The following is a 21,113-nucleotide window of genomic DNA, read 5'->3' on the forward strand; positions in this document are numbered from 1 at the left end:
ACACAAATCGCTCCAGAAACTCCTTTCTTCCTAGTGCCATACGACTTTTCAATAAGAAATATCGGAGATAATGTTTAAGGTTTTGATATATATCCTGTTACCTTTTTTTTTTTGGTATAAATATGTTTTATCTAACTGCCTTACCTTAACCTTTCTTATTTCTATTTGTCTGTTTTATTTCATTCTGTCTGTTACCTGTTAGTAGATGCAACTGAGAAGGCAAATTTCATGTTTTCCTGTGTAAACATGACTAAATAAAGAAACCTAAACCTAAACCTAAACCTAATCTTTCATCATTACAAAACTGTTCATGAGTTTATTTTAGTTTGTTTTAATTGAACTCAAATTGTTTAAAGAGATTGGATAATTACAATAATAGCAAAAAAAAAAAAACTTTTTACACCAGAATCAATGTTCCTTTTAGAAAACAATGCTAAAGTCTAGGAGCACAAACAAAATATTATGGAGAAATGCATATGGAAATTAAAATTATGTATGAATGGACAACATACTGTGTGAAGAGTGTTTTACGTTTGCTCAGAACTCACTTTAATGTAAAAGTTCACTTTTATTAGCCAACTGCATTTAAGTGATGTGTGCTAAAATTTATAGTAAACAGAAGTATTTAGAGGCTATGTCTAAAGCTAAAACTCTGCACTTTAATTAATAGTAAAATGTAATTAGTTTATACTATCTGTGATTAATCCTAACATTTCAGTTTATTTACTTATAAACAATAATAATAACATGCTGCAAAAAATAATGGTAAATACTTAAACATCCACATGGTGTGATAATTTTACATAGGTTAATAGGACAGTGCATGATATTAATACTTCATGCACTTTTTGCAGATGGAGGCAGACTAGGCACATAGGCATATTAGAGGCAAAGATGTGCATGTCAGGTTAATTGGTAACTCATAACTGGCTCGGTGTCAATTAATATAGGTGTACCTGTGAGCAGTGACCTATAATAAACTGGCACCATTGTCACCTGGTGTTTCTGAAATATGCTCAAACCCCAATTCCATTCAGTGGCTTTGATAATGCATGGGATGGTATTACAGTTTTACTGAGAATAACAAAAACGCTGTAAAAAAAAAAATCCATTGGAAAGGCAGCTTACAGTTGTGAAAGTATCCATGTGAAATAAATGTTATTGTTGTTGCTATTTATTTAACTCTTCTTATGGATTACTTTGCATCTATCACAATTAAAACTGTGGTGCATTAAATAATGATAACTAATGGTATTTAGAATACACTCTCCTTTGTTAACCATATCCTTATATCTTGCCAGGTTAATAAAATCTTAAAGTTGGCGAGCACTGTATTGATTAAAAATTATAATTAACTAGTTCAATATTTTTTATTTCTTTTCAGTCCTTATGTTATTGGAACCATGAATCAGGCTGTTTTTTCACCCCCAAATCTGGAGCTGCATCACAACTTTAGGTAACTAAAAACAAATTGTGCATATTGAAAGTCCTATTAGATATAATCTTTACTAACAGCAAAATTAATTTTATATAGCATGTGACTTGCTAGCTACTATCTCAAATCACTTTATATATACTCTACTGTGCATGCAATAGCATATTTATACAACTGTAGTGCTTTTAGGTTAAAGTACATTATTTAATTAGGTTTACATGTAGAGTCAATGGATCAAATATTGGAGACTTTACTCCAATCCCTTAATCAATTAACCAAATTTACAGTATGTAGAACAGAGATTAAGCATTTCATTAATTTTACACCAGCCTTGCATTTAGAACTTTCAAGAGTTTTAACTGTGCTCTAACAATAAAATATTAACAAAGAGTTGCAACATATCCTGATCTTACTAAGTCATCTTGGATAAAGCCAAATATGAACGCACAATAATAACAGTAATTTTATAGAAATTGATATAAGAGAGGAGCATTCACTTAAGAGAACATGAACAAAAAATTTCAGTAAGGTGACGTAAATGTACAAAAGCAATGCTTTACAATGATCAAGCAAAGATGTCCTAAATCTCTTCTTTCTTTTACATATGTATATATATGTGTGTGTATATGTGTATATATATATATATAATGTATATATATATATATATATATATATATATATATATATATATATATATATATATATACTGTATATGTATATATATATATATGTATATGTGTATATATATTGTGACAAGAAGAGACCTGAGACATTGTAAAGGTTTGGGGCAGCCATCCGTATAATGTGTTCCAGGCTTCAAAAAGTAAAATGGTTGGTAGCAAGTAAAGTTTACAAGACAGAGTCCAAAACAGAACTGAATTCCAGAGGAAGGGAGTGAGGCTTTATAGGAAGTCTGGGGGAAGTGATGTCGTCCTCGGGGCCGGGACCAGAAGTGATGTCGTCCTTGGGGCTGGGACCAGAAATGATGATGTCCTCGGGGCCAGGACTGGAAGTGGCGTGTCCCGAGTCGAGGCAGTGGCTCCTGGTGGGATTTCCCGGGAAAGGTCTGCAGAGTGTTAGTGCACCCCAGCACCCCCTGGGCAGATGTGTTACCATTATTCTCCAAACTCTTCAGCTGCCTCCTATTCACACGTGTGTGACAAGACTCCCCCCTCAGCCCAGAACCATTGGGTCAGGGGGCCTGTACCGAGAGGTCATGGGCCCAGGAGAGGGCATCAGTGTTGGCATGAAGAGACGCCTGCAAAAGAACGAGTGAAAAATTGTATTGCTGCAGGTCAAGAAACCACCTGGTGACTCGCGGATTTGACTCCTTGTGAAGGGCCATCCACTTTAGGGTTGTATGGTCCGTCCCCAGAGTGAACACCCAACCCAAGAGGTAGTACCGCAACTGCGTAATCGGTCACTTAATCTCCAGGGCTTCCTTCTCCACCGCTGCGTACCTGATCTCTTGGTCCAACACTTTCCGGCTTAGGTACATTACGGGGTGTTCGACACCGTCGACGCTTTGGCTCAACACGGCTCCCAAGCCTGTGTCCAAAGCATCCGTCTGGAGGACAAATGGAAGAGAAATGTTAGGGGCTATTAATATAGGTGCTGAAGTTAGAGCCTTTTTCAAGTCACTGAATGCAGCTTCCGCCTTGTCAGACCATACCACTAGGTTGGGAACTCTTTTCTTTGTCAAGTCGGTCAAGGGCGCCGCTCTCTCGGAGAAGCGAGGCACAAACCGGCAGTAGTACCCAGCCAAAACGAGAAATGATTGGACCTGCTGCTTGTTTCGCGGATGGAGCCATGTCAGTATGGCATTTAATTTGGCCCACCAGGTAGCCCAAGTATTTAGCCTCTCTCAACCCGAAGAAACATTTCTTGGGATTGATTTGAAGCCCGGCCTCTCCTAGTGCCCGCAAAACCGCTGTGACCTGCTGTATGTGTGTCTCCCATGTGCTGGAATAGATGGTGATGTCATTCAGGTAGGCAGCACAATACGTGTTATGGGGTCGGAGCACTTTATCCACCAGACACTGGAAAGTTGCCGGCGCCCAGTGTAACCCGAATGGAAGAACATGATACTGCCAGTGCCCACTAGGGGTGCTAAACGTGATTTTAGCCTTCGCGGACTCCGTTACAGGAACCTGCCAGTACCCCTTTTTATGTCAAGTGTGGTCAGGAACCTAGCTGGTCCCAGCCTCTCAAAGAGGTCGTCCACGCGAGGCATGCGATAAGCATCGAACTGGGAAATCTGATTAAGCCGATGGAAGTCATTGTAAAATCTCCAACTGCCATCAGGCTTAGCAATCAAGACGATGGGACTGGACAAGGGACTAAAACTCTCCTCAATCACTCCTAGTTCCAGCATTTGCTTGATTTCCAGTTCCAACTGAGCTTTCTTTGCCTCCGGGAGTCTATAGGGCCGCTCTCGGATGATCACCCCTGGGTCAGTAAATATGTCATGCACAACCAGAGAGGTCCGGCCAGGTTGTTCACTCACCACCCCATAGGACGGAGAGGATAGCTGTTTCCAGATCCTGCCTCTGCCTGGAAGATAATTGCTCGCCAAAATTAAGGGGATCTGTTTGAGCAAAGAGTGAGCGGGGCTGACCGGAGGAAGGATAGGGGTCCCTCTCCTTCCACGGTTTCAGCAGGTTCACATGATACAACCGCTCGCTTGGTCGATGATTGGGTTGTTTCACCAAATACTCCACCAATCCCTTCCTTTCCTTAATTTCATAAGGGCCCTGCCAATTGGCGAGCAATTTGTAGTGAGAGGTGGGAACAAATACCATGACCCGATCCCCCAGATGGAACGCCGGAGAGTCGTGCCATGGTCATAAAGGCGGGCCTGTGCTGCTTGTACCTCCTCCATATGACTCTTTAGAATGGGTCTAATTTTATCAAATCTTATCGCGTAACTGCGATATTTTCTAGAATATTTTTCGAGGGAATAGCCTCTCCTTCCCTGCCCTCCTTTAAGATATCCAATATACCCCGGGGCTGTCGTCCGTATAACAACTCAAAAGGTGAGAATCCCATAGAGGCTTGGGGGACTTCCCGGTAGGCAAAGAGAACGAGGGGGAGGAGTTGATCCTAATTCCTAATATCCTTGCTGACCACCTTACGAAGCATCTGCTTGAGAGTCTGATTGAATCTCTCAACTAACCCATCCCTTGGTCCATTAGGACTTCTCTAGGGATGCCAACTCACACAAAGACCCCTACTAGTTCCCGTGCGATTGCTTTAGAAGTAGCCGAGTGCAAGGGAACGGCCTCTGAGTATCGGGTCGCATAATCCACGAGGACTAGTATATATTTGTGTCCTTGGGCTGAGGGTTCCAAGGGTCCTACTATATCAACCCAATTCTGTCAAAAAGGAACATCAATCAGGGGAAGGGGGACAAGAGGAGCGCAGTCCCTCCTGGGAATTTGCCACAGTTGACACTCCGGACAGGAAATGCAAAAACGGCAAACCTCCTCATTAATCCCCGGCCAGAAAAAACGGAGCTTGATTCACTCTAATGTTTTGTTGGAGCTGAGATGGCCTCGAAGAAGGTGGGAGTGTGCTAACTTGCAGACCTGCCGCCGGTAGGTTCGCAGGATTAGCAGCAACTTCCGGTCCTTCCCCTCATGCTCCGCGACCCAATATAATAGGTCATTTTCAATAATGAAGCGAGGTCTCTATGGCATGGGCTGATGCGTGCGTTGGCCGTTGACAAGAACCACTGTATTCTTTGTGTGTTTTAGAGAGTCGTCATTCCATTGTTTTCTCTTGAAGGAAGCCAGCGTCACTTTAAACTGAAAGTGCAACTCAGAGAGAGGGTCCGGTCTGACCTCAAGGGACGGAGATTCCTCCTGAGCTGCCGGGGCGCTGGTAGATGATGTAGCGGCCCTTGACGGTCCAGGGGTTTCTATGTCACCCTCTTGGCCCTCCGTCTCACTTTCTGCCGGCTGTTTACACGGCGTAGAGGCAGCTTGAGACGAGTCTTTCTCATCTACCACTAGACCCAAAGCTTGTCCGGGAATACTCAATAGTCTACTGCATTTACTTTCAGACCAGTCCCACCCTAGGATTACTGGAAAAGGTGGATTGGGAAGAACTGCCACGGTGAGTCTTTTAAGGGTTCCTCCCAGACAAATTTATGCACGGATTTATACATGCGGACGTCTCCGTGTATACACCTAAGACTGGTCTTTCTTTTAATCCACTGTTGCGGTAAAACATAACAGTGAGCAACAACGGACATGTTACTGCTGGAGTCAAACAAGGTCATCACTTTATACCCATTAATGAGTACTTCCCCGGGATGGGTATCCACCAGAGGATCGCTAAGGGCACACAAACAATATCCCCACGTCACCTTGAAATCCACCTCATTCCCAGACAGGTCGCATGCTAGGTGGTCTGGGGACTTAGGAACAGGCTCCGGATTGTGCGGGAGGGACTTCTTAAGTGGGATGTAGCTCCCATGGATTCCACTAAAGGGCCGTTCTGCCCCCCAAGGTTTTGAGGTTGGCCTGGAGTCTTTATGAGCCATATAAGCTCCTCCATGGAATGGAAGTCGCCCCAGGCTAGCTGGGTAAAGTCCTGAGGTAAATGCTGCAGCAGCAAAAAACAGGCAACCTGCTGCACAATTTGTAATTGGGTTAAATCAAATGGCCGTAGCCACAGACCCACCTGCTCCCAGAGAGCCATAGCTTGCTCAGGGAGTGACCTCTTTGGATTGAACTCCCAGTATTGTAGTCCCTTCACCTTCTGGCCCAGGGAAAGCCCATCCTTATCAGGGACCTTGGTCCCGATGTGAGGCTCAGCTCTCCCACCGAGGAGAGCATAATGAGCCCCTTTTGCGTCCTCCCCAGAAACCAGCCCATGCCTGTGGGTCCCTTCCACACTCTCGACCAGACAGGGCTTCAGCCCAGGTTTGCCCTTGTGGAGCGGAGCCTGACCCCCCAACGCACTCCCCACCCAGAAACTCGGCCCTGGAAGTGATGTCGTCCTCGGGGCCGGGACCGGAAGTGGCATGTCCTGAGTCGAGACAGTGGCTCCTGGTGGGATTTCCCGGGAAAGGTCTGCAGGGAACTTAGAAAGAGCATTAGTGCACCCCGCCACCCCCTGGGCAGATGTGTTACCATTATTCTCCAAGCCCTTCAGCTGCCTCCTATTCACACGTGTGTGACAATATATACAGTGGGTACAGAAAGTATTCAGACCCCCTTCAATTTTTCACTCTTTGTTATATTGCAGCCATTTGCTAAAATCATTTAAATTAATTTTTTCCTCATTAATGTACAAACAGCACCCCATATTGACAGACAAAAAAAAGAATTTTTGAAATTGTTGCAGATTTATTAAAAAAGAAAAACTGAAATATCACATGGTCCTAAGTATTCAGACCCTTTGCTCAGTATTTAGTAGAAGCACCCTTTTGAGCTAATACAGCCATGAGTCTTCTTGGGAAAGATGCAACAAGTTTTTCACACCTGGATTTGGGGATCCTCTGCCATTCCTCCTTGCAGATCCTCTCCAGTTCTGTCAGGTTGGATGGTAAACGTTGGTGGACAGCCATTTTTAGGTCTCTCCAGAGATGCTTAATTGGGTTTAAGTCAGGGCTCTGGCTGGGCCATTCAAGAACAGTCACAGAGTTGTTGTGAAGCCACTCCTTCGTTATTTTAGCTGTGTGCTTAGGGTCATTGTCTTGTTGGAAGGTAAACCTTCGGCCCAGTCTGAGGTCTTTTTCAGGTTTTTGTCCAAGATATCCCTGTACTTGGCCGCATTCATCTTTCCCTCGATTGCAACCAGTCGTCCTGTCCCTGCAGCTGAAAAACACCCCCACAGCATGATGCTGCCACCGCCAAGCTTCACTGTGGGGACTGTATTGGACAAGTGATGAGCAAAAAGTTCTATCTTGGTCTCATCAGACCAGAGAATCTTATTTCTCACCATCTCAGAGTCCTTCAGGTGTCTTTTAGCAAACTCCATGTGGGCTGTCATGTGTCTTGCACTGAGGAGAGGCTTCCGACAGGCCACTCTGCCATAAAGCCCTGACTGGTGGAGGGCTGCAGTGATGGTTGACTTTCTACAACTTTTTCCCATCTCCTGACTGCATCTCTGGAGCTCAGCCAAAGTGATCTTTGGGTTCTTCTTTACCTCTCTCACCAAGGCTCTTCTCCCCCGGTAGCTCAGCTTGGCCGGACGGCCAGCTCTAGGAAGGGTTCTGGTCGTCCCAAACGTATTCCATTTAAGGATTATGGAGGCCACTGTGCTCTTGGGAACCTTAAGTGCAGCAGAAATTTTTTTGTAACCTTGGCCAGATCTGTGCCTTGCCACAATTCTGTCTCTGAGCTCTTCAGGCAGTTCCTTTGACCTCATGATTCTCATTTACTCTGACATGCATTGTGAGCTGTAAGGTCTTATATAGACAGGTGTGTGGCTTTTCTAATCAAGTCCAATCAGTATAATCAAACACAGCTGGTCTCAAATGAAGGTGATCTCAAGGATGATCAGAAGAAATGGAAAGCACCTGAGTTAAATATATGAGTGTCACAGCAAAGGGTCTGAATACTTAGGACCATGTGATATTTCAGTTTTTCTTTTTTAATAAATCTGCAACAATTTCAAAAATTCTTTTTTTTGTCTGTCAATATGGGGTGCTGTGTGTACATTAATGAGGAAAAAAATTAATTTAAATGATTTTAGCAAATGGCTGCAATATAACAAAGAGTGAAAAATTGAAGGGGGTCTGAATACTTTCCGTACCCACTGTATATATATATATATATATATATATATATATATATATATATATATATATGTTTATGTATGTATATATGTGTGTGTATATGTGTGTGTGTGTGTGTGTGTATATATATATATATATTGTGGACCACCAGGCGTGTACAGCTACCCTAACCCAACACAGACGACAGACAGACAGAAGTTCTAATCCAACATATATGGTTTATTTACAGTTAGGGAGTGTTTTCTCTCTCCCCACAGCATAGTGTATAAAGCACAATTCACAGTCCTTTACTCTTTTTCTCTTCTCTTCCTGTCTCATTCCGTCCTTCTACCTCTACTCCCTGTCCTTACAAGTGTCATCCACCTCCTCCTGACCCTGGCTCTCCAAATGGAGAGAGGCGTCTACTTTTATTCAGGCCCTGGGAGTGTTCCAGGTGGCTCATCAAGATTACCTTGAAATCACTCCCAGGTGTGGTAGAAGTCCATTATAGGGCTCTGGAGCTCCCCCTGGTGGCCCCCACGGAACCCAACAGGCCTATGCCAAACTCCAACTCCCAGAGTGCCCTGCGGGAATCCATGGTGTAACAGCCGCTCGGGAGGGCTGCCCTCTAGCATCTCAGGGGAGGTAATGAATAAATACTGTATATAGTAAATAAATGACAACACAGAAAAAGGTTTGGGGTAGCCACCCCATAAGGCGAACGTCTGGGAGTGGGTTGGCTGCTGTGGATGAAAGCTCCATTCATGACACAGCCTTGCCGGTGATTCACCATGTAGATTAAGGATCTCTGCCTTTAGGAGGTCATAGTTGAAGGCATTCTCCTCCAAGAGAGTATAATAATCCCCTTGCCACTTCCCTTTCAAGAATGGCACTATTCTGTTAGCCACTTCTGCATGCTTCCAGTGGTGTCTATCAAGTAAAGATAGCAATACCTGGGAGGGAGCTCATGACTCATCCTTTTGAACAGCAACCTGTTCCTCAAACTCAGTAATTCGGGTGCGGTGCACTCCCAGCTGGACTCTTATGGACTGGGGCTCCGTTACCATTGTCGTCAGACTGTCTCTTTAGTGCTGCCCCTGGCTCATCTAGGAGCAAAATCCTGTTGAATACAATACTGTAAGTAAATAAGATGTTGACAGGCCCAGGCATAACTTCCCTCAGGTGGTCTGCAGGAGAAAGAGAGAAAGGGTTAGTGCATACTGTCACCCCATGGTCCAACATGGGATGACCATTATTTGAGCCCTTTAGCTGCCTATATATATAAAACACACACAGAGACAATACAGTACTTTTTCGCTTGTTGTATTTGCAGTAGAAAACTGGCAACATGTCTTCTTCACAGATAACTTATAAAATAAGCACATCTTTTGTATCCATCATTAAAGAACAATCATCTTGCTTACAGAATATAAATTACCAAGGAAACCAGTCTTTAACTGGTATTTAAATAAGAGTTTGTTTTGTTTAGTTTCAAAGAAATGATTCCTGGGGGGTATTTTTTGTACGTGGATTACTCGTTTAGCCGGATGTAATTGTTGACGATTTGGCATGATCCTGGATCTGTCGGTTTTTCGAAACTCTTGCTGGATGTGTTGTCATAGCAACACATCCTAATCCTCAAACCTGCTCGGAGCAGGTTTATTCTATGTAAACAAGGATTAGCTCACACACTTAATCAGTGTCCGTGCGTGGAATTCATTTAGTCATGACTTCGTCGTTCATGAATAAGCAACCAATTGATATCGGTTACCAAATTATAAAAAGAGAATTTCATATAGAGACGGGTTTGCGTGATCGGCAAGATCCTTTATTGCTCCCGGAGGAAATTCTTTTTGAAAGATACCACTTTAGCTGAGGGGGACTATTGTACCTCAAAAATTTATTAGGACCTTATATTTGAAGTCAAACTTGGCCAAGTCGGGCTCTCACAACCACACAGACAGTATGCATTGCTTTGAGGTTTTTTGCAAGCGGCACTTTTTTTATATACTGTAGGCGATGTGGAAAATCTATCTAAAAGTGCAGTTTGCCAGGCAATTCGTAAAGTATGTTTGGCTCTGAAATATTTCCTTCGGGTTTTCATAGTGTTTCCTGGACACCTGCGTGTGCAGACAAAAGAGGCGTTTCATGCCATTGCAGGTAGGTAAAAAACAGGCAAAAACACCCACAGTTCCATAAAGAATCTCACAATCAGCCTAACATTCTCATTACCCAGGGTTTCCAAATGTGATTGGGGCACATGGGACTGATCACAGTGGAGTTTGATCAAACATTACTTGGAAAATGTACCTCTCCTCCTGATGAATAATCAGACACAGTGTCTTCATCAAATATTCGACCTTTGTCAATATCTCGTTGGTCAGTCACAGGTTCTAGGGATATGACATTCCCTGCAACTGACACAACAAAAAAAGAGGGCTATATGGAACATACCTATGGCACACATTAAGGACAAATATATGCAATGACCATCCTTTACCTGAAATGCAGTGACCACTGCATCCTGCCACTGGTTCTGAGGAGGAGCTTCCCCCTGGAATGCCCTTAGAAACAGGGCGATGGGCATTTTGCTGGAGAGCCAACTGGACCGCATGGACCTCCACCTGTTTTTTGCTTGTCTGCCTTCTTATTAGCTTTAAAATTAATGTTCTTTACATTATAATGACAATAAAATTGAATTGATTGATTGATTGATTGATTATATATGATTCTTTATGTCAACAATTCTTTAAATAGTTATATACCAATATTTACCAGTTTGAAGTATATTCTTGTACTTCACTTTAACCTGTTCCCGTGTTCTCCTTGTGCTTACATTTGATCTGGAATTATGACATATTAAATAATAATTAATCTGACACAAAGGAAATGAAACGCTGCTTTCAGTAAGTACAATGTACACGCGTTTAATTTGTCGGCCACTTTTTGCCAGCCGTCTTTTCTGGTTTGGGCTGCTTTTGCAGTGTTACCCCTTGTGCATATTGAATCTTGAAATCCTTCGAATAACACGCACGCACAGCTTGTGTGAAAAAAAATGTGCTCGTTCTTTCGTCATTTTGTTACAGCCTATCAAAGACTTGCTGATCATGTTTTCTAGACTCAATACTGTATATATGGGCTTTTCACTCAGCGAGGGCACGCGCATTCATCTCGGATGATTAGATCCAGCTAGACTAATCTACTACACCGCTGCGTTTGAAAAACCGACTTATCCCGGATGAGTTTCACTGGCATTAACTCATCCAAGATGAGGCATCTGATCTCGGATGATTTAAGCGACGTACGGAAAATACCCCCCTGGTCTTATACAGATTAATCAACTTCAAAATAAACATTAATTTGCATGGTCTAGAATAATACAAGTAATATTGAATTATTACACATGTCCAGATTAATATTATTATTTGTAGTGTCATTTAAAAATTTTATTGTACAGGTATTTTTCAAAAGCAAAATATTTGGTTTTATAACATTTGAAAATGTACAGTGTTCACATATGTTAGCCATTGACTATTTACATAATTAAATATAACAAGTGACAAACTTTCTAAAACAGTTCTAGCAATTGAAATCCATGCTTTCCAATTGCTTTTTTGTTCATATGTTAGAGCAGATTTAAAACATTTTAACTATGTGTATTTTAAATGTATCCATTATTTTGTATGGTCTGAAAATAAAAAATACTGTGAAAAAAGTTTTTTTTTCTCTTTTAATTTTTTGACATTTTTGCAGGGTAAAAGGAAGAAACAAAAAAATAGCAAAAGTAATTGCTTATGTCTTTCCACAGATGGGTTCTCTGTGCTAATCACACCGAGCCAGTTAAGGGATTCCTGAGTCGATATCTTAGAAGAAAACTAATAGAGACCGAAATTGATAAGAACATGCGGAATAATGACCTTGTCAAGATTATTGACTGGATTCCTAAAACATGGCAACACCTCAACAGTTTCTTGGAGGGTCATAGTTCATCTGATGTTACCATTGGTAATTTAAACATAAATTGTGCATTAAGTTAACCTTTACTTAAAGCTGACTTCTTTTTTTTTTATTAAAGGACAAACAGGTTTTTATGCTAAATCTTTTTCTATTCCCTAAACAAGTCTGTTTAAATATTTCTGCCTAAAATGTTAATTTTTACTTCCTAATCTTCACCAGCCCTGCTTACTGTATATTTTACAGGTACCTAATAATTAGTAGGCATCCTGTAGTAATCATTTTTAGATAGAATTCGCTATTCATCAAAAATTATATTCTGTACACTGTCAATACAAGATAAGCTGCTTAACTTTTTAGCATTCTGTTTGGCTTATCTATGCAGAGGAGCAGGTGAGAATACCTAGTAACTGGCTCAACACGTGAGAGCTGAAATGTGGTGGTGTTATGCTGCACCTTTTCATGATTTCTTTTTTTATCCATTGTACAGTGTCAGTATTTATACCAGACAATTGTCAGTTCATTTAATGAATGTATTATATTTTACAAATTTGTATACAGGTCCCAGACTATTTTTATCTTGTCCAATGGATGTAGATGGCTCCAGAGTATGGTTCACAGATCTGTGGAATTATTCCCTAGTTCCATACTTGCTTGAAGCAGTAAGAGAAGGACTGCAGGTGAGTAGGCCATATGCTTTGTTAATTCTGCCAGCATAGCATATAGATATTTAAAAAAAACCTGCTGCCATCATCCTCACCAGAACAACAGTGACAGAAACATAACCAGACATATAAAGCAGGTGCACTGCAATATTAAATCGGCATAGTCTCTTTTTTGATAATATTGTGAAAGAAGTGTCTGGCACTAAATGGATAAGCCTAAAAAACATTTATAATCTAAAAGAATAATGTGTTGTGAAAATATATTGATAGGCAGCATAGTATTGTAGGCATAGTAGCACATGGATGGCAACCAAATTAACATTTAGGCTGAATTTCTGACATCTTAAAATACTGTTAGGTGATTTCTGAAATGTATCTCAAGATATTTCAAAATATTTGAATATATCTGCAACACGTTTTAAGGTATCTTTCATTGATTTTAAGGTATGTTAAATTCACCTCCTGTATATTTTAATGTACCTGAAACTGATTTTTGAGATATCTCCTGTGAATTTTTCTTCTTTCAACTGGACCGCCTGCCTGTTCCTGAATGCATTTCCAGGTGTTTTAAAATAACCTTCCATGCATTATAGATATACAGTACAATATCAAAATATTAATTCAGTCTGTAATATGTTTGAATGCCGTGAACCACTCGCCAGCTGTTTTATAAGTTTATTTTATAAGTTTGTTTTAGGTAATTGGACTTCACATTCTGTGTTGCTTCGACTGTAAAAATGCTTATAAACCAAGAATATAAGAAATTAATATTATATTTAAAACATCTTCAGATAATGTTGGATTCCAATTTCCTTTATAGCTTTATGGTAAAAGAGCTGCCTGGGAAGACCCCTCAAAATGGGTAATTGATACCTACCCATGGAGTTCTGCATCTGTGCAACATGAATGGCAGTCATTGCTTCAGTTGCGCCCTGAGGATGTTGGTTATGAAGGATATGCTTCAACTAAAGAAGTAGGATCTTCAAAGCAAGTTTCACAAAGTGACACAGAAGGCGACCCACTGGTATGTACAAGTAAAAATATTACTTGGTAACCCCAGTTAAATATAACTTGGGAAATCATATCTTGGTTCCAATAAAATATAATCAGATGATGAAGGTGTTTTGAACTCCTTGCAAGAGGTAGTGTCCGAAGGGAAAATTTTGGAGGAAATGACTTGGAGATGACAGAAGCAATATAGGAGCAAACAAGTATTTTAGTCTTAAAGCATGAAGGGGTGAAAATACTGCAATAGAAAAATTGAGCAGTTTGTCAAAACAAGAAATGCTAAACCAAAGTCATAGTCAATAATATTGCACAAAGGTCCTCATACTAACTAGTTTAATTAACTAGTGTGCATCCAGGGATAGATAATAGATGGTGTGAAATAAAGCCAGAGACACCACAAAAAGGTTTGGGGTAGCCACTAATATACTTGAAAATGCGTTGCTTGAAAAGCAATAATGGTTGGTCTTTACCGACTTGATTCCTAGACAGAACTGACTGTAAACACAAAATGCCGTCTTTTAAAGTCTGTCAGAGGAAGTGATGTTGGTGGCTCCGGAACCGGAAGTGATGTCTTTGGGGCCAGGCGGAATTTTCCGTATTTGGTCTGCAGAAGAAAAAGAGAAAGGGTTGGCACACTGTGCCATCCCCTGGTTCAGCATGGAATTACCCTCTTTTGAATCCTGTAGGTGCCTCCCATGCGCTTGTGTGTGACAATAGATAGATAGATAACATTTGGTAGTGCAGACTTATAAATACAGTGATAGATGGCTCACCAGGCAAGAGTTTTTAGGGGAAGAAGGATCACTTTGATTACACAAAATATGTGGCAGACCTATCACAGTTCTTAGTTCAAAAAACAAAACCACATTGCTAACTCCAATGTCCCACCACATGATAGTATTTGTAAACTGCTAGCATTTGATAGAATGCCCTATGTGTGTAAAATAAGGGCACTTGAATTACTTATTCTGTAGGCATTGAAGAAAGAAAGACAGACAGAGTAGAAGGCTGTGAAATTGCCCCCAAACTATCAGGTAACAATACAGGGTTCCCACATGGAATAGATAGGGTCTGAAGCATTTTATGCAGGGAAGACAGCATCAACAGTGACTATTCATTTAAGTATGAATTGTGGCTCATTATTGCAAGGGATGGCTTATTGTCTTTCAATGGGCGTTCAAGAGGTGATTTCAGGGCTAATCCCAAGGTGAGTGCAAGAGTCCCCTCCTTGCAACTAGTGCAGTGCAGTGGAAAGAGCAGTCAAGAAAATTAAGGGGTTTGTGATGTCTTGTAGGTTTTAGAAGGTGGGTAAAGTGGGTGAACTATCCCCACCTCGTATTGTTTAGTCAGGTATGGTTTGTTTTTACTTTATTTGATTGAACATTTTGCATTCTCTTTTTTCGTCTCCTTTCACTAATAATATGTACAATGAAAACCTTTTTGTACAACAAGGTTGCACTTTGGTCAATATTTATTCTGGTTTAATTTCTCTTACCCAACAGACAAACATTTCCATACAAATATACTCATGTTCCCATTACAAATTGTGGGTAAAAATGGTCTGCCATTCCCATTTAATAAACATAACCCTAAATAAATTATTTAAAAAATTCCTAAATTTAGTAAAATTCCTAAATGCTTTGTATCCCCAACAACAGTTTAACTTTTTTGTTAAATCAATATCACACAAAACGATTTTCTGGCGACATTATTTTAATGAATATGTTTTTATGTTCTTATGTCATTAACCTGACCTAACTATTTATATGTATTGCTTAACAGAGTCATAAGTGGTGAAAGACATTCCCACTGTGAAGTTTCTGAAGAAAGTCAATCCTTATTACCTTTATACCACAAGTGTGCTATTCAAGAAAATGAGACATACAGTATGAATTAACCGAGCCCTAACTGGCATCTCTGCTAACAGGGCAGGATTATATCTTTATTATAAAAGTGGAGATGTCAGCAAATACTCTAATAAAGATATATAGCAACTGCCAGTGACGTGTCTTGAAAGTGAACTTCATGACGCCCTAACTATTTAAGATGGTACTGCAAGGCATCCATACTTTCAGATTTCCAATGAAACAAACATCAAGTCAGCTGAAAAGAAATCTTTTCTTTATTTACTTATCCTGTTTAATAAAATCCCTGTGTGTGTCCAGGTGTCCGTGTGTGGGTGTCTTCTGGTGAAGTGCGCATGCGCGGGGCACAGTGCAACGCGCGATATTACTGTCAGAGAAAGTTAGAGGTGTTTTACGGAAATACAAACCAGTATTACTGCGAGAGGAAATTAAAGGTACACAATACAGTGATGCATATTACAGCCACATACAAGCCAGTATTACTGTCAGAGGAGATTAAAGGCATATTACCGACGCGCATGCCTGTATTACCGCCAGAGAAAATTAAAGGTATATTACAGACGTACAAGCCAGCGGACATACAAGCCAGCGGACGTACAAGACAGTATTACTGTCACAGAAAATTAAAGACACACAATACACGGCGGCAGCCCACGAAGAACGGTCAGCTCAGCAAGTAAACATCAACAAAAGAAAGGCTGAAAGAAAGAAAAATACGACCAACACAAAGAATGAGGTCAAAGTCCCTTGCCATTTAATATAGACTGTTCCTACTAATGTTTATGCACTACTGTTCTAGCGCCCGTTATTGTAAAGGGCTAAATGACTAGTTCTAAATAAAAGACTTATTAGTGCCACATTATACTGATGCTTTGATATATAGCCCTACCTATTCTTACTTTTTAAAAAGGAATCGTATCTTGTAACCCCACAATCTTCAGTATTTACTTAATAAAAATATTTTTTTATTTTTGTCATCTGCTAGCTAAATTTGCAGTATGCAAAAAATATGTCTAACTACTACTTAGAAAAAGTTAGCACATCATGCATAGATATGTACCAGTAACAGATCCTTAAGATCAACAAGAGCCTTGCAGTTGCTTGTGTTCTTGAATACTTTTTTTCTTCACTTTTAAATTATGAATGCATTATGAGATGATGTAAATCTTGGCATGTTCCAATATCTAAATGTTATAATGTAAAATGTATCAGTTCTGATTGCTGAATATTAAACTCTGGCATATTATTTTTTTTAAATTCATGCACTGAGACATGTTGCTACATTGAAATGATTTCTTTTTGCAACAGAAAAAAGAAAGAGTTGCAAAAAATTCATAAAATAAACATGCACAAGTGCCATTTCACATGAGATCTCTATTGAACTATGCACACACATGTCCTTATCCTTTGGGATACCATAATATTTTTGCTCGTTATAGAATAAAAAGTGCAGACATTTTTATTTATAAAAGTGTCAGTTCTCATTTTTAGACTTAGTCTCCAACTGCTTCAACAGACCCAGTTGAACCTGAGCTTGAGTCTGATTTTGCACTTTACTCCTCATAGGATTGAAATGGTGGTGGTGTTTAGTAGAAACCATTTATTTAGAGGTCAGCAAAAGATCTTTCTGACTGTACCATTGTAATTTTGAGGGCACTTCATATGAAAGTAATTTTCAATTTAGGTGCTACCTGTGAATAGAAACAGAAGTATTTTGTATTATAAAATAATAGTTTACTGTGAGTAATCTATGCTTTAATTACAGCTTTCTCCCTCTGATGAAATGTAACTGATGCATAAATACACTTTCTGTTCTTTTTCAGATGAGCATGTTGATGAGACTACAAGAAGCTGCTAATTATTCAAGCACACAGAGCTGTGATAGTGATAGTACTGGCCAACATGACGACTTATTGGACTCATCGTTGGAATCCACTTTGTAGAGCCATGTCAAAAAAAAATACAGGGTAGAAGAGTAAACGCAGTATACATGAATGAAAAAAGAAAAACAGTTTCCACAGAACCACTGCCAGTACTAGCATAAAGTGCTCCATAGGACCGTACCTGGGCATGGAGTTTTTGCCAGGTGGGCAGTTTCTCTAAAATGGAGAAGCAGAGTCAATTTGAACGCTTCAGATTAATTTAATTTCCATAGTGATTGGAAATGTGTAGTAAGTGACAGGACTCCATTCATCAACTGGAAAAAAGCCAGTTCAAAAAAAGGCACTTAAAACAACTGGCTGCACTTACAGTGAACTGAAACCAAACTGGGAATTTTTTGGAGCAGGGGAGGGTGTCCCTTTTTTCTTTCTTCTTTTACCACAGTCGTCTGCAAAGTTTACATGGCAATTCATATTGTTTTTACTGAGGTGCTGTCAATCTTTGAGTCTTTGCAGTTCTACTCCTATTCTGACCTCAGATGAGCCATACGGTGCTGGTCACATGACAAACTGGTCTTTAGTTTACACCATCACCCATTCCGAGATCCATGAGGCATACTAATATTAAGCACAGTGGCACTGTGCAAATCCAGAAAACCACTACTGTGACACACTGGACAAGTGCCAATCTTTACCTTCTGACAACTGCCAAGTGCATTGAGCTTTGTGAACCCTTGCTCACTGGGTTGTTCGCTAATGGACACCATTACTACTATATATATTTTTATGTTTATTTGTTTTCTCATTTTGATAATTTATGAGAGATGTGGTATGCCAGTCATCCACCCAATCAGATTTATAGCATTATACCAATGGAAAGCTGCTAAAGACTGTATTTTAGCATTGTATGTGCGTGTGTGAGCGTGTGTGTTTTTTTAAAACATAAACAAGAAGGGAACATATTTGATAATGGTGCTTTCTTACTGCCTTAAGGTTCCTATTATATCAAAACCAGAAACATTAATTTCAGCAATGTTTTCTTTTCTTTTTATATACAGGCATGCATATACTATATATATATATATATATATATATATATATATATATATATATATATATATATATATATATATATATACACGTACACACACAATGGATACAGTATATGTAATGTGCGTATATACAGTGTATATACTGTGTACACACACACATATACTGTATATAGGTATACAAATCAGATTCATTGGATTTTGTTTTTTTTTTTCAAATTACAGTGTTTTCATAAAGGCTAAAAGAGAGTGAGATTATATCTTTGTGATAAACTGCCTACTGATGGTAAATGGAAAAGAAAAAAATGCAGGATTTAACAGAACCCACATCTGCCAGGTGATACAATATGTTTTTATGTTTTGTTTTGTTGTTTTACTTTGATTAGGAGCCAAAAACATAGAAATCAAAATGATAAATTACTTCAAAAACGTGAGTGTTGAAAATGAGAGGTAAAGTTCAGTACAATGCCCAGCTGAGCTGGCACACTTGAATCAGCATGAGCACAAGTTTTGATTTTATAGCTTGAGAGCATGTTGTATGAATATTCTCAATGTAAATGAAAATAAGAATTTAAAGAAAAAATAACTGCAGAACAATGAAATTTGATTAAAACAAACAGAAACTCATTGTATTTTCATCTATTAAAACAAACAAAAAAAAAAGTAAAAGTGGGTTAGTTTTGCACAGAAAAATTGGGTGGGATAAATTGTAAATATAAAGTCTTGCACAGTGAAATGATAAAGCATTCTGCCCTATTGATGTTAACACCTGCTTAACTTGCTGAGATTTCTTGTACTTTGTAAAACTAAAAAAAAAAAATTAAAAACTGCAGACTTACGAGCTAGTAGACCCAGCATCTGTTGTCCTGTAATAACTGGTTGTTTTGCCTATGCAGGAGCTTCAAACTATATAGAAGCATGTGCCAGTATGAATACATTAAGTTAAATAAAAAAAAGTGCAAACACTGTTATTATGAATGCCATGCATATTTTTAATACATCTGTTAAAGAAATGAAGCAAAAAATCTGAAATTTTTAAACCAAGCAAAATATGAGTGCTATATATATATATATACTGTATGTATATGTGTATATATATATATATATATATATATATATATATATATATATATATATATATATATATATATATATATATATATATATATATAAAACAAAGCCATAGCTTATCAGTAACAGTTACTGTACCTTAAGCCTCCAGACTTGGCCTGTCTACTGAACATGTTGAGAAATATCAACAATAATAACAGGTAAAATCTTCCAAAGAATGACTTTTAAAATCATACAATTCTGAAAGTGGCTCCTAGTTTAATTTTGTACTAAATAGATCATTAAAATATAATAGATGACATAATCAGTGATATTTTAACTGTGTCACTGCATTCTGTTTTATACTGTACCAAAGGAGTTACTAACTGCAAAAAATACATCTTCACTACATATTTGCCAAATATGAATATCACTGTCTGTGCAATTTGTATTTACTGTATATGCTGAATGATGTGAGGTACTGTATATCAGTAATATCATATCCAGCCTTTTTATTTCTGTGGCTTTGTCTGGAGGTTGGTTTAGTCAACTGGATTGGGATAAATAGACCTGTAAACTTTTTTTCGGGGGGTTAGGGGGGGTCAGAGATGCTTAACTTTACAAAACAGGTGCTACCATTCATTTCCGTCTTTAACTACTTCTTTAAAAGTAAACAGTTTACTGCTGGGCAAAAAGTAAATAAAACATAAATTACCTAGTTCACCTTCAGGTTGGTATCAAAATGGTACTAAAACATATAAAGAAAAAAGTTCACAGGTAACATTAAACACTTGTTAAAAAATATGTGAATCTGGCTACTTGCTCTTTTGCTGCTGGTGAAGTAAAAACAAAAAATGAAAACAGATATATTGAAAACATTGCTGGCCTGCCTTTATTAATATATTAATGATCAGTTGTCCAGACCATTCACCAATAACCTGTATAGGCCATTGTGGGTACATTATGCGGGTGACACATTCTGGCTTTTTTGCAATACATCTTGGTGAGTGCATAGCGTTTACTACTTTGAAAAGTTTTTGTGAAACATTTGTCTTTAAATGTTTTATATTTTGTACATTTGTATGTAACATATCATGTAAATAGACAGAAACAGTGATTTAAATCATCTGAAGATTTTTGTAGTCTTTGTAAAGACCTAATAAATAGTATTTGACGTCACCAGACCAGAACTGGACAATGCATTTCATTTTTTAATCGTTTTATTTTCCCAGGGAAACTATGCTGTACCACTTGCCAGTAAAGCAGCTACATATATTTTACCATATGTGCACTTGTATCTGTCTAAATTATTACTTTGCCATTAAAATTAATTATTTATTGAAATAACAATGCTTTGATTGTCATATATTTATGGATATCTAATGAACAGTTGCCTTTTAATAATCTGAATCTTGACTTGCAAACAACTTTGACTGAGTGCTATGCAGTTTGATAAATGTGAACAATTTTGGTGACTTTC

General features: G+C 38.9%; 1 protein-coding gene across 1 annotated transcript in view; it reads left to right on the forward strand.

Moving 5' to 3' along the window:
• Positions 1 to 19,650, forward strand: part of nav3 (neuron navigator 3) — a 573,826-nt gene extending 554,176 nt beyond the window's left edge. The window contains 5 exon segments of the mRNA XM_051926210.1: positions 1,385 to 1,456; positions 11,971 to 12,167; positions 12,678 to 12,796; positions 13,602 to 13,805; positions 17,478 to 19,650. Coding sequence (XP_051782170.1) covers positions 1,385 to 1,456; positions 11,971 to 12,167; positions 12,678 to 12,796; positions 13,602 to 13,805; positions 17,478 to 17,597 — 712 coding nt within the window. The 3' untranslated portion in view covers positions 17,598 to 19,650.
• The last annotated feature ends 1,463 nt before the right edge of the window (positions 19,651 to 21,113 follow it).

This window comes from Erpetoichthys calabaricus, chromosome 1 (assembly GCF_900747795.2).
Source record: "Erpetoichthys calabaricus chromosome 1, fErpCal1.3, whole genome shotgun sequence".
NCBI classification, from domain to species: domain Eukaryota; kingdom Metazoa; phylum Chordata; class Cladistia; order Polypteriformes; family Polypteridae; genus Erpetoichthys; species Erpetoichthys calabaricus.